At 33.3% G+C, this 14002-nt stretch overlaps 3 protein-coding genes across 3 annotated transcripts; 1 reads left to right on the top strand and 2 right to left on the bottom strand.

Annotated features, from left to right (window-relative positions):
- On the top strand, window positions 590-2935 carry LOC107624070 (putative pterin-4-alpha-carbinolamine dehydratase). Its single transcript, XM_016326514.2, has 3 exons — window positions 590-1061; window positions 1945-2137; window positions 2612-2935. Exons 1-3 carry the CDS (start codon window positions 702-704, stop codon window positions 2701-2703), a joined length of 645 nt encoding a protein of 214 aa, XP_016182000.1. The 5' UTR covers window positions 590-701; the 3' UTR covers window positions 2704-2935.
- Window positions 3753-6889, bottom strand: LOC107622135 (cell division cycle 20.2, cofactor of APC complex-like). Its single transcript, XM_016324040.2, has 8 exons — window positions 6642-6889; window positions 6458-6556; window positions 6007-6198; window positions 5303-5569; window positions 5119-5221; window positions 4355-4668; window positions 4046-4207; window positions 3753-3958 (listed from the first exon to the last, which is right to left on the bottom strand). The coding sequence occupies exons 1-8, from the start codon at window positions 6711-6713 to the stop codon at window positions 3815-3817; spliced, it is 1353 nt and encodes a 450-aa protein (XP_016179526.1). The 5' UTR covers window positions 6714-6889; the 3' UTR covers window positions 3753-3814.
- LOC107623671 (uncharacterized membrane protein At3g27390) lies at window positions 7823-12532 on the bottom strand (the record flags this gene model as incomplete). The annotated part of the gene is given in 10 exon segments (XM_021113083.1): window positions 7823-8192; window positions 9170-9407; window positions 9546-9741; window positions 9876-10014; window positions 10093-10196; window positions 10497-10785; window positions 10901-11037; window positions 11131-11318; window positions 11395-11495; window positions 12027-12532. Coding segments are annotated over 10 exon segments (1727 nt in total), but the record flags the coding sequence as incomplete, so codon positions are not given.

Here is a 14002-nt window from a genome sequence, read left to right as displayed (position 1 = left end):
GATATTTAAATGTGTCTAAATATATTTAAAATTTTTTATTTTTTTTAAGATATAATATATATACGTGTCGGAGAAGTGTGTCTAAAATGTTTCTGGTGATTGTGGTGGGGTGGTGGAGCATTGGTTATTTTTAATTGAAGGTATACGTAACGTCGGAACCAACTCTAAATCTGTTAAAAATGAAACAACTTAATTAATTATTAAATATTTCATTACATTTAAATTAAGAGAAAATATGTTCAGTATTATTGCAATGTGAATTACGGAATCTGATTCAATTAGTTTTTGTCTCTTCACCTTCTTTTTTCTCTAACGATCTAAAACATAATAAATCAGAAAATAGATTTAGAATCATTCAATTTATAAAAAAAAAAAAACATTCTAATGCTTAACATAAGTATCATCCATGTAAAGATTTTAAATTCATTCAGAGACATTTGACTAATTTTTAGTTGAAATCATCTTGATTCCTAGCATTATTGGGTGTGAAATTAGCAAAATCACTAGTTCATAATAAGAATTAAAAAAAAAAAAGAAAAAAAAAACTTCGGAGTGGGGACTAGAGTTCAGTCCACCACCACTTAAGTGATGTTGTCCCCAGCATAAGTATGGTGTGGTTCATCTTCATCATCCTTCTCCTTATCCAACGAAATTAAACACAACACACACCACCACCGAGTCAAACTCGTAGATACACAGATATGGCCACTGCAAACCTTGTCTTCCCTCTTCTCCACCCAATCAACCCCCGTTTCCTTCACAACCCCTCACCACAACGCTTCCCTCTCTCCCCAAACGCCTTCTCTTCTTATTCTTCTTCGCTCGTAGCAACTCGCGCTTTTAACACCAACGAGTTCTTGGGCGATTTTGGTGCCAGAGACCCTTTTCCCGCGGAATTGGAGAGTGGTTTTGGTGAGAAAGTCATTGGAAACGTTGACAGTGAGCACAAGATCCTCATTCCCAATATCTCCGCCCTCTCTCTCTCACAGCAACAATGCACTCCTATTTCTCCTCTTCAGTCTCCTATGTCTGAAGAAGATATTCAGAAGCTTGTAAGAAAGGTACCAATTCACTGCACCAACTATTATTGCTTTTGTAGTGATTGCTAATAGCGTTTGAAGGTTTGAACTTAGAATGAATGATTGCCCACAAAGTAGTTGAATTAGTTAGAGTAGTTAGATTCAGTTAGTTTGTTAGGAGCTGAGCTGGCATTTGTAACAGGCAACTTGAGAAACAAGTAAAATAAGTAGTTACTAGTTAGTGATGTAGGTGATATATGTGTATTAAGCTTACATGAATTCACCAATTAGGTAGCTTACCGCAAACCAACTTGGGTTGGTCAGGTGGTCAGCTCACTCATCTGCTTAAGCAAGTGTCGGAGTTCGAATCCCGCCATGTGTATGCAGCCACCATTGGCCAACGGCAAACCCTTAAATGGAGCTCCAATCCGTAACAGGTTAATCCTTGACCTGTTGGACTAGGAGATAGCGTGGGTAATCCAAAAAAAAGTAGCTTACCGCTAACCAACTCACGCTTACCGTATTTGTTTCCATACCGGAACGTATTGTGTTCCATGTAACTATGGTATTAAGCTAGTTAGCTGAGTAGTTTTCTTGATGAGTTTTTCTTCTGAGATGTAGTTGAAGTGCACTCCTTCTTCCTTCTACCTTCTGTGTTCTCTGATTTCAAAAACTTATGTTTAACGAGTACAAAAATTTAGTCTGCTCTGATAGACTTGATTATTCTATTATAACAGATTTGATTATTCTAGTCGCGGATTATTTTGTTGAAAAAATATGTAAAAATAACATGTATAAATAGACAGAAATATATAATACCGATTTGGTGATTGATACGTCGCGATCAAGCAAGTTTCTTCTCCCTCAATGGTAGAGGCACACTTGCATTGTCCAGCTTAAACTTATTTTCTCTTGGTCTATGTAGGTTGTGGGTTGGAGACTATTGAAGGAGGAAGGTGGATTTAAGCTTCAATGCTTGTGGAAATTGAGAGATTTTAAATGCGGAGTTGAACTCATTAACAGAATCTCTAAAGTAGCAGAGCATGCTGGCCATTTCCCAAGTATTCACTTGGAACAACCCAATCAAGTTAGAGCAGAACTATGGACAGCTTCCATTGGTAAGCCATATAACCTTGGAACAACAAGTCCAGAACAACCCTTCTTATATACTCCATCTGTTTCACAATGTTTGTCTTTTAAGGTTGTCTACGAGAATTAAGAAAAATCTTTCAGTTTATTATAATATTTTTATGAAAAATATAGACAAATGACTCTGATAACCCTTTTAGACAAATAGATCTATGAAGAATTTTGTGATAAACTTATAGGTCCTTGAGAAAAATTTGCAATGGACTTATAGGTCCTAAACGGAATGGAAGATTAACGGAAGAGTGTCATAGGATAAAAATGGTACAAAAATCATGCTTTCAGTTGAAATTCCAAAATGATAATGAATTTAAAATATGCTAAATTTTCTGAAAGAACAAAAATGCACTACATTCGGTTTCATTGGATTTCACATTATTTATTTTTGCTGAATTAGAAGTTTGATGTTGCAAAAGGACACTAGAAATGGTTTCAAAATTTTGCAGGGGGATTGAGCATGAACGATTTCATTGTAGCAGCAAAGATAGATGAGATAAAGACATCAGATCTTGCACCAAAGAAAAGAATTTGGGCATAATGTGTCCAATAATTAACTCGATGGAACATTTTGCCACTATTCTTGAAGATAGAGTTACCATTAATTTGCGTTATTTCAAGAAATGTATTATTCTTTTCGCTTATTTCAAAGGATGTAATTAAGGATCTTCTCTTTGTCTTGCCCCCATTTGTTATCTTTTTCTCCTCATTGTCTCATTCTGATAAATTCCTTTCTTAATGGCAACACCACCTTGTGGATCACTTCATGGTGAGAACAGAAAAATTGTCTGCCTTTTTAAAAAAAAAAAAAAAATTACTCCATTAGTTTTATTAAAAAATTAATATATTTGGACGATATTTTTTTCTGTCTAAAACGTGTATTTTTATCTCTCAATTAAATAAGAGAAAGAACATTTAAATAAGTTTTAACAGATTAAGGTATATTCTCTCTGGTCAATTAAAAGGACAATTATTGACACATGACATTTAATCATTTAGATTTTAGAATGAGTTGCGGATTTAGCTAGATTTTATAGACTTAAGGTTTAGTTTGGTAAAATTTTTATTTTTCAAAAGTAGCTTGTAAAAGCTAGCTTTTAAAAGATGATTTTTTAAGAAGTGTAGTATTTATGTTTGGTAAATTAAATTAAAAATAACTTTCAATAAACACAAACAACAACAATTACGTTTGTTAATATAGCTTTTAAAATTTAAAAATACTATAAGAGACATAAATTTAAGCGTTAAATTTGAAAATTAGTTGATATATAAAGTTATATTAGACTTTTAAATTTTGAAAAGTACAAACCAACTTTGAAAAGTTCCACCTTAGGTACTTTTAAAAATATCTTGATCTTTTTAAAAGTTGCAAGCACAAACACATTGATCTTTTTTATTTACCAAACACAAAAAAGAGCTTGTGTTTTTAAAAAGTACAAGCACTTTTTCGAAAAGTTTTACCTAACCAAGTCTAATAATGTCATTCGTCAGATTAACAAGCATTGTTTCTCTTTTGGACTAACATTATGTGCATATCTCAATAATGAATTCATTTACAATATTGTATTTCTAATACCCGACTGATGTAACAAGATCAATGATATAACTATTTACACAAAAATGAAGAAGAGGACAAAATTGTTTTGTTTCCTTCATCTTATTGGGGATATCTTAAGAGACAAAAGACTATTTAGATCCGAGGTATGTGAATTCTGAGTAACAGGTGGTCCAAAAACATCCCAAAAGCGAAGAGTCTCATCTGCCCCAGCTGACACCACTGTTAACCCATCAGGGCTCTGCAAGAAGCCATATGAAGCTATTGTAATTGATCAAGCATACAAATCTATCACTTGAGAAAATACTAATAATAATTCAGACCATACCTGAGATACATGGAGGACTCTAGAAGTGTGTCGATCCAAGCCACCGATTTTGGTCATCGATGGATACCTCCACAAAGAAAGTTGGTTTTGATCTGCACTTGTACTAAAGCCATGGCCACTTAATATCTCCTTGTGATGCCTATTCCATTCTAAGCCACAAACCTGAATTGATCAATAAGATGGTAAGTGTTGCCAGATACAAGCAAGGTGTGGCAAAGTTTGTGTGCACTTAAGTAATTTGAGTTGTTTCTATCACATTATGTCACAGAATATTTTTATACTTTAGAAGCAGAAAAATGCCAAACTTACCTGAGCTTTGGTATCTATACTGCGAATGCAGGTTCCTTTTTGCACATTCCATAACTTAATACATCTGTCATGGGTGCCACCTCCAGAAGCAAGTACATCTGAATCATAAGGGCACCAAGCAAGGGCCTTCACTGCAGCAGAATGATCCTTGAAACAGTTCAAGAAGTTGGAAGAACTCATCTTTGATGAGTCCCATAAATAAATAACATTTTCATTGCCACCACTTGCCAATATGTTCCCCCTGCTTGACCATTTCAAGCCACAAACTTCTGCTGTGTGTGCTTTTACTCTTGAAATCACATTTCTTGCTCTAACTGCTTACAACAACACACCAAAAAGAAAAGAAACAAGATATGATGATATTATAACCCTATTTTATAAACAGCTTATAGGTTAAATAAGTTTTAGTCCTTGCATAATTCATGATTCTTTTATTTGTCTCTATAAAGTATAAACTTCTGTTCTTTGGTTTTTGTTTCTACCATTATTTTAGTCAATGCAAACATGATAAAACAAGAGATATCATTTTTAACTTTTCACATTTATATTTGATTTGTCACATCAACATTTAATGTAGGACTAAAATCAAGCACTTTAAACTATACAAGCACCAAAATTCCCTCAACACTATTGTCAAAACTTTGCGAAAACAATAAAATTCCATTTTCTATTCTTTGTTCACAAACCAAACAACCCTTATTTAACACACATCTTATTATACTATAAATGCATCAAAGGAGCGGCTGAAAGGGGTTTCTAGTTACCATCATGATTGATTATAGATTTGTCATGGCTTCCAGAAGTTAAAATATGACTATTCCATGCAGTGGTTGCAACCCTTTGATCATGACCTTCCAGGTTTCTTACCTAAGTGTACATTACAAGAACCAAGGAGTTAAGTACATCAAGACACTTTGTACACCAAATATCAATAGAGAGGTGCATTACCAGCTTTGAAGTCTCAGGATCCCAGAGTTGAAGATTAGAGTGCATAAATCCTATTGCAATGTATCTAGTATCGTCGGACCAAGCAACACTAGCCGGATAATTGTTGTTAGTGACTGTAAACAACTTAAGTACATTGCTATTCTGTGAGTTCCAAAGGTACATTTCTGAGCCTAACGCAACCGCTAGAATGTTGTTTTTCCCCCAGTCCAGAAGGTTTGTGTAGTAATCATTTCTAATATTTGGTGCATCCAATATCCTTGATTCACCCTGCATTCACAGTAGTTCAGTTTACTCAACCAGAAGATAACTCTAGAAAATGATGAAGAAATTAATGGATTTGATTCCAATTCTATTTTCTCAATGTATGACTCTAAGAACGTTTGCAGGGATGGGGATTGTATACTTCAAGAAGTATATATAGTGACACATGAGAGACTTGATTAGAAAGGACTATATGATATGATATTAATCTCATCTTTCTAATATTCAAATTATATACTATATAAATATAAATAAACTATAACTATTACAAGGATTTTGCTTCAGCTAATATACTACAAGAAAATTTGAATAATATATGCAAGGTTGCTTGCAAGATAAGATATATCTAAATTTAGAAAGTCTTCGCAAACAACCTCCAAATTTCTACACTTTTGTTGTTCAGGACAGATTGCAAAATGCAGTGAAAAAAAGTGAACAGAAACCTTTGGCAATTTACGAAGCATATATGGATTGCAACTGTTTTGAAGCGCCCTTGCCTCTCCCTCTCGAATCTCATCGATATGCCGGATGGATTTTCTACTTGATTTGGGGCTTCCCCTGAAAACCAGCATCTTGAAAGGATTACCTTCTGAATCCAAACTCAGTTTCTCATCCACTTTCTTTCTGTACACATCCTGCAGAGGAAAAACACAACACACACACACACATAAGTTAAAGCTCCTAACCCTAAACACATGTAATTTCTCTAATTTGATCCATTCCATTAGTTCCACAGAAAATAAGGGGAAAAAGAACACAAAATTAAACAAGAACCAATGATTCTGAGGCATCCAATATTCTAGAATGGGAAAACGTTTCTTGGCAGTGCGTAATCAAGGCTTCAAAGTTTGTTTCTTGGCATGAAAATCGAAAAGAAAAGAAGTAATCAAGTACATTGAACTGCTTGTTATGAATCTTTTTGGTCCTGTTTGTGAGCAAACTCTGGGCTTGATCAAGATCCATCAAACTCCTATTTGGTATGAACCGATCACCCTTCACCATATCAAAAAGCAATTCATTACAAACAAATAGAAGAAAGAAAGAATTCACAAGAGAGATGGTGAAGTTTTGGAAGTACTGGGAGATCATAATGAGTGGGAATGCTGAGGAGGCTCTTGGGAGAGTACCAATCACACTCGAAATTCCACATTTTGATGTTGTTGCTTCCAAGAAGAAGAAGATGGTGATGCTAATTTTGGTGTCAATGGCTGTGACGATGATGAAGAAAAGTGATGAGTGAGTGAGGGAGAAACGGGTTTGCGCCAAATACAGTTGGTGCCATTAAAGGAGCAATTTTTCGAACGTTGCAACTTTTTAATTTTTCTTTACTCAATTAACCAACAAATCCATTTGTAATATGAAAAATTTGGGCTTAAATACCAATATTCATCATTTTTGTATAGTAGGTATCAAAAAAATAAATTCAATTTTCATGTAAAAATAACTAATCATTATGAAGTGTCGCATCAGCAAAAATAATTAATTTTTAAATTTACTATTTAAAACATTACTTAAATACATGAATTTAATGGAGTAATCATGTGAAAAAAATAAATATCTTTACATAATCCCACATCATAAAAGATTTTCTTTTTTACTTTCATTTCATAAAGGTAAAAACTCAAGTGCAGTCAATTTCACATAAAATTGATTGTTGAGAACTGTTAAATAATTTGATTAATTTGACTAAATTTTTATCTAAAAGCTTTTGGTTATCAACTTTACGTTAAGTTGACTACAGATGAGTTTCACATTTCATGAATAGTCATAAAACAATAACTTATATTTGACAATCCTTAAAATAGTAGATGGTTTATGATTGTGCCAATTACTAAATATCTTTACAACACTTTTACACTAATAATACAAAACAAATATAAAGTCATTCATGTGTTTTTATTTTTTATTCTTTTTTTATGTAATAATTAGTTTTTGAGAGAATTAGTTAATAACATAGACATCAAAGGCTCTTCTCACTACAAAAAGAAAATAAAAATTTTATATGAATAAATTATAATGGAAACTCAGGTGCAGTCGACTTCACGTGAAGTTGATAGCTGAGAACCGTTAAATGATTTGACTGATTTGACTAAATTTTCATCTAACGACTTTCAGTTATCAATTTTAGTGAAGTCGACTGCACCTGAATTTTCATCATAAATTATATACTTAATATAGAGAGTAAATAGTCATGCATATTAACTGAAGCAAAATAGTGACATTGGCATTACGTGTGTAAATACTAAAGACAAATGCAAATGAATTGAAATGTAAGACATTCTATTGGACCCATTTTTACAATATTCTTATTCTTACAAACATATTATAGACACAAATATCATTCTTTGAGCAAAACTGCTATCTGGAGAACACACATTGTTTTCCTTCTTACAATGAAGTATCTAAATCTCTTGCATGTTCAGATGCTTCATCAAGACCGTTAGTTCTTTTGCCTTTGGAGGATTTCATGCTCATAATTCGAGGAAAGGCACTCTTTGATCTGGTGATTGTTGTTGATGATGCTCCTCCATGTCTCTCAGCAAGCTCATGAGACAATGTTTTCACCAGATCATCGAACCGCCGCTTGAAGGTTGGTAACCTTGTCATGTATTTCGTGATCCCTTGTAGCCTAAGAAACAGAAATTAAACAAAATGATTGACGAAGGAAAAATGATACCCAATTTTGATATTGTAGCTACTCACATGAATATAAGCTAAGATGTAGACACGTAACCTATGATGCATGAACAGCACGGACATGAAACACAACACGACACAAGACACAAGACACGCGGACACACAAATTTTAAAATCTTATAAAATACATGTACACGGCATATATATAAAATATAAAGTATTTTTTAGATAAATTACAATAACATTTTAATATTTTATTGATATTAAAATATAAAATAATTTTTTAACATTTTAACGTCTTCTTTTAATTATATAAAACATTTAAAATATTTTTTGTTTTAATAAATAATATATTATTTCTAAACTCATCTCAAGAATACATGTTAAGAATAATGTTTGACATGCTAACATGTGATAGTATTTAGGTGTGTCCAAGTGTGTTCGAAGAAGAATTTTTTATTTTTTATTAAGGCACGGTTGGACACAGCATACAAACGTGTGTCAGACGAGTGTCGATGAGTATCGTATCTAAAATGTGTCTAACACGTGGATACGACAACTCAACAAAGTGTCCGTGCTTCATAAAATGTAACAGTCCAATAAAAACTATTCAAGATTGTAACATTAAGTAACTTACACAATGTCATTTGAAGAAAAGTTACATCATTCATGTCTCTATAAAAGTTTACTTTTACCCATGGTTCTTAGACCGGAATCGAACTGGCCGGTTCAACTGGGTAAATTTGGAACCTATCACCAGACTAGTGCGGATCAGGAAAAAATCGATTGGCAATGAACCAGTCAAAGAATCGGAAAACCCAATAAAAAAATCAATTACCGATTGAACTGGTTCGATTTTTAACAACTAACCGGTTTAAAATAATAAAATACAAAAAAAAATCAAATTTTCTTCCGGATTTTAGAACGTTGTTTTTTTTTTTTTCAATCATATATGTATGTATGACATACCTTCTGGCCAATGCATCAAGCTCAGCACGTTTGCGGTCAGATTCAGGAGCTGCTATTGTTGAATTTTCTACCCTATTTGGATGACCATTCAAGAGAACCAACTTGCCGAGGTAGTCCTCTTCTGAAACAGAAAGATCTTCTGCTTTGATTTGTTCTTTAATGATCAAAAGGGGATTAATCAACCATTCAAAAATCTTAGCTTTTGGCTTGTTTGTGCCAGTTAGTTCGGTACCATCACCTATATCGAAAAAGAAAAAGAAGAAACCAAAAATCTTACATACCTAAAGCCAAGGTAGCATGTGAAAGAGCATAAAAGAAAGTGTAAACCTGAAACTTGGGGAAAAAGTAATATCAGTGGGACAAGTCTTCTACTTACTCAACAATAAACCCTCAGAATCGGCCTTCGCAGAGCGCAAGAGCACCTGGAGAAGGCAGTATGCTGGCAAACCAATACTAATGACTCTACTCCCTTTACCAGACTTGGCCGCTTCTATGTCGTCGCGTGTTATCAGCTCTTCGGAAACCAGTGCTTCAGCTTCATTATAACAGTCCTTGAACAAGGCATCAAACAGCTACACTAGTCATGAACAAATATTCATTTAGAACAAATGCTGAATTCTTATGCAGAACTTGAACATTCAAGTGGGTAAAAAAGGTGTCCTATTTTCGAGTCATGCATCATTGGACGAAATTTTGAAAAGAATACCTCCAGTGGTTTCAACTCAACAATATTATCTTTCAGTGAAAATGTTCGAGAAGGAGTCTTTCGTAGGCGATTTAGCTTTGACAGGGAGTCCGAATGGGAAATTGTCCGCGATATTTTGACCTTTTTCCGATATTGAGGCCTATCAAACACCAAACTTGTCAAAAGCATTAACTGCAGAATCATAAGGACACATTATGCAGCATAACAGAATAAGAACCTAGGGAAGCAGGATCCTTCTGGCATGCCAAGAATGTCATTGCTGTATTCATCATAAAGGGATAAAGCTGCAATAATGTACCGAAGGCCAAAGAAGATAGACTCCTGCATTTTTAAGGAACAAATAAAGACATCTAATCCCCAAATCAGATCCAAGGATGGATACTTTTAGTCTTACTATCAAAATCTATTCATCTGAATTGTAAATTACATGTTTAAGACAAGGCACAAAAATGGTAGGCTTTTTAAGATTCAGAAAATAGAAATCCATTTAAGGGGTCGTTGAGTTGCCAATCAGCGATGCTAGTGAGAAAAGGATTCGATGTTGCCTATGTTACATGAGTATTGAGTACTAACACTACCTATGATATTAACAGAGATACAGAAACTTATATGAGGGCTGACCTGATAGGTCACAACACCTGCATAGGCACCAAGAAAGACACTGGCTATAATGGATGCCAGAACGGCCCCAATGACAGCCAGTGGCCACAGAAGGATTGCAAGGCCTGCAAAAGGCACACATATTGTCTCCAGGAAAGGACCTTCACGGCCGAGAAGATCATGAAACAAACGATTCCACCCTTTAAATAGCATGTAAGGACCTTTGCATATGGCAATAAATGATACCGCTGGCGTATCAACTATGATCCCAAGGACTGCAGCTATAACAGCACCAAGTAAATAATGCAGCCTGCATCAGCAAGGAAACATGGATTTCACACCTTCTTAGCCAAATGGTTCAAGCAATGACTTCAGTATGGACATGATAATATAACAACCAAAGTGAGAAATAAATGACATAAAACCTGATCTCGTAATATGTGTCATCTGGAGGCCCTTCTAGTCGCAAGTCGTCCATAACATCAAAATAAGAATGGTAACAAAGATTTTTTACATCCTTGACAGTATCAAAGGTCTTTGAAACAGTGCTCCATGTACCATCCTGTGAATGCAGCATCATATTTTTGGATTGACTTACCACAAGAGAAGACAAATAACAAACAAGAATTTTGTTAACTTCGAAAGCAAAACATACAATAAAACAGTGCCAAAGTTTATCTTCTTTTCCTTCCTCTACAGCTTTCAAAGTAGCGAAAATTGGCGAAAGAAATCCATAGGCTGCTCCACCTACAATACTCCCAACGATGCCAACCGCCGGCCACAAAACCAACAGCACCGGTAGTACACTTATGCATGTAACAATCTTCAGAATAGGCCCTAATTNATAAATCCGAGACACTGGAAGCCAAGAAGAGCACCTTGCAACAGAATGATATGTCCAAATACAGTACCTAGCAACACAATAATATGTCCAAATACAGTGTGCAGTCCAAAGACCAAGTATGAGAGCTGAGTTTCCAACTGCCATTATTAGGCATATGAATGGGCAGAGAAGTAAACCTGAAGTAATATTGCAGTTTGAGAGCTGGTGAGGAAGCTTGACAAACAAGTTATCATATGATTAATTCAACAGAACTCACGTTTGTTAAATTATCATTAATTAAGTAAAATCAGTCATTGAACAACTCATGTCAAAATGGAATACATGCATGAAACACCAATCTCCACCCTCATCATTGTTAAAGGAAAAAATTAAGATTCTAAACTCCACCAAAAAAAATAAAATAAAATGAAATCCTCATTTAAAAACACTTGAAATTAATAGAAAGAACTGCCATAGATGTTCCACTATATTGGTACATGTTGTAAAGCAATAATCAAGAAAATCCTTCTCTAGAGTTCACTTTCTATCTCAAAAACTAATAGAAATAATCATGAAGAGATGTTCCATATTCAGTGCTGCATTTTACCAAAGGAATCAACAAGAGAATCCTCTTTCTATGTTTCACACTTGCACTACTACTATTTCCCAATCAAACCAATAAAAACCAAATATCCAAGAAGAATAGATCCATGGTCATGGAAATTCACCTTTAATGGTTCCTAGAAGCATAAGGCCAATGAAATAAGGCAGAAAGCAGATAAAGCTCCACAATGAAGCCCAAATTCCCTTAGGAGGTTCCATTTCTACCACCCCCACAGAGAAGATCTCTGATACACACTCCCTTCACATAATCATCTTCCTTTAAGCACCACAATCACCACTCAAAAGTGAGAAAATTCAAAACTTTAGTCACTTTAACCCTCACCAAGAGAGAATAAAGATTGAAACTGAAATACCCAGATTCTAAAACTCAGTTTTATGCAAGCACCGCTAGCCACCTTTTCACAAAATCTCAACTTGATCTTCATTTTGCACCTAATGTCCATCTGTGTAGGAAAACAACAGGTGGGTCACTCTTAAACTCCATCTTCTCTTTTTTTCTTTTTTTCTTTGTTTTCTTTTATTTCTCTTTTAATAAGAATAAGTTGGAGCTTTAAATTATTGGAAACTCTTGAAAAGGGCACACAGGGAAGTGGAATAGGATTGTGTTTTTACTTTTTAATTTATTTAGGATTGTGTTTTTTATTTTGTTTGAGAGTGATGTAACCAAAGCCAGAAACCAAAGAAGAGAAGGTAACTTTGTGGTTTTGTTTGTGAATAAAGCAATTTATTTTTATTTCTTTTAGTGAAGAATGAATACAACAATGCATACATATATTTTTTTAATTATATTTAGCATCTGTTTTAAAAAATATATGACAACTTATTTCTTATTTTTATATAAATTTTAGTTATTATGAATAAAAATTTATATATATGCTTAAATTTAGAATATTTATTTTAACATAAAATATGTTTAAAAAAATATTATATATATCATNNNNATATTTTTTAAAAATAAATATATGAAAGAATTTCTTATAATGACGTATCTTTTCCAACCCCAATGACTCTTGTGATGTTGCCATGTAATGTTTTGTGCTCAGCTTGGGCATAAAGCAAAGCATAGCAAGTGTGTGTTACTCATTGGTGACTTGTGAGGTGTGAGTTTGTTTTGGTATGAGGAAAGGAACGAGCACTTTGCAATTTTGCATGTAATTGTAAGTGTCTTTTCTTTTTCTTTTCTTTTTTTAATTAAGATTTGGAGTACAATTCCAAAATAATTTCTAACAATATATCGGATAAATAAGTTTTTTGAAAAAATGATAGATTAATTGATTCCTACTTTTTTTAAATATCAGATAAATTAATTTCCGATAAAATAAAATGATAAATTAATATTTAACTTTTTTTTTAATGATCAATTAGTCTTTAACTTTTTTTTAAAAAAAAATAGCATAATTAAGAAATTGAATTATCTAAAAATCTGAAAAATAAAGAAGTAAAATTTTTATATATTTATTTAAAAAATAATTATCTAATATTCTAAATAATAAAAAATCAATATGTCAAATAATTTGATTGAAAACTAATTTGTCTCAATATAAAAATCATGCACGAATTCTAAGATTGAAGTGTTATTGTATAATTGTATGTTGCGGCAGGCAGAATGTTCATTCAAATGTAGGATAAGGCACGTGTGAGCATATAATATTACTTTTTAAGGGAAATAAAATAGGTGCCTAATCTTTTTATGCATGACTAGCCAATGAAGACAAAGCCATGGCCTAACTTGGCCTTGTTCAACAACTCTTATCAGATAGGAGGCATGGGAACAGAGAGGCCTTTAAAGGCTTTTTATTTCTTGTATTGTAGTAGCAGAGTATTTCTCGATAATGTAAAAATTTAATGTATTTTTATTTTGGATGAATATTATAAATTTGAGGGTTAGATTTGTAATTTTTTTAAAAAAAATTTACAAATTTAAAGATCAAATTTATATTCTAACACTGAAAATTTTTCTAAACATGCAAATGATCCTCTGATCTGAATTTTTTATTTTTTTTTTATTTTTTATCTAAAATTAATTATTAGTTTTTTATTCTTACCCAAAATTTAACCTTCAATTTTTACCTTCACCCAA

This window comes from Arachis ipaensis, chromosome B10 (genome assembly GCF_000816755.2).
Source record: "Arachis ipaensis cultivar K30076 chromosome B10, Araip1.1, whole genome shotgun sequence".
NCBI lineage: Eukaryota > Viridiplantae > Streptophyta > Magnoliopsida > Fabales > Fabaceae > Arachis > Arachis ipaensis.
Note: the sequence above shows the minus strand (reverse complement) of the source record. Positions and strands in the feature narration are given on the sequence as shown.

Bases quoted from the DNA above. Each gene is read 5' to 3' on its own strand.
- LOC107624070 (XM_016326514.2), top strand. From the start codon at position 702: ATGGCCACTGCAAACCTTGTCTTCCCTCTTCTCCACCCAATCAACCCC. The intron at 1,062-1,944 runs GTACCAATTCAC...TGGTCTATGTAG, and splicing joins TTCAGAAGCTTGTAAGAAAG to GTTGTGGGTTGGAGACTATT. The intron at 2,138-2,611 runs GTAAGCCATATA...AAAATTTTGCAG, and splicing joins ACTATGGACAGCTTCCATTG to GGGGATTGAGCATGAACGAT.
- LOC107622135 (XM_016324040.2), bottom strand. From the start codon at position 6,713: ATGTGGAATTTCGAGTGTGATTGGTACTCTCCCAAGAGCCTCCTCAGC. The intron at 6,557-6,641 runs GTACTTCCAAAA...GATATGGTGAAG, and splicing joins CCACTCATTATGATCTCCCA to GGTGATCGGTTCATACCAAA. The intron at 3,959-4,045 runs GTATGGTCTGAA...GGCTTCTTGCAG, and splicing joins GAGTCCTCCATGTATCTCAG to AGCCCTGATGGGTTAACAGT.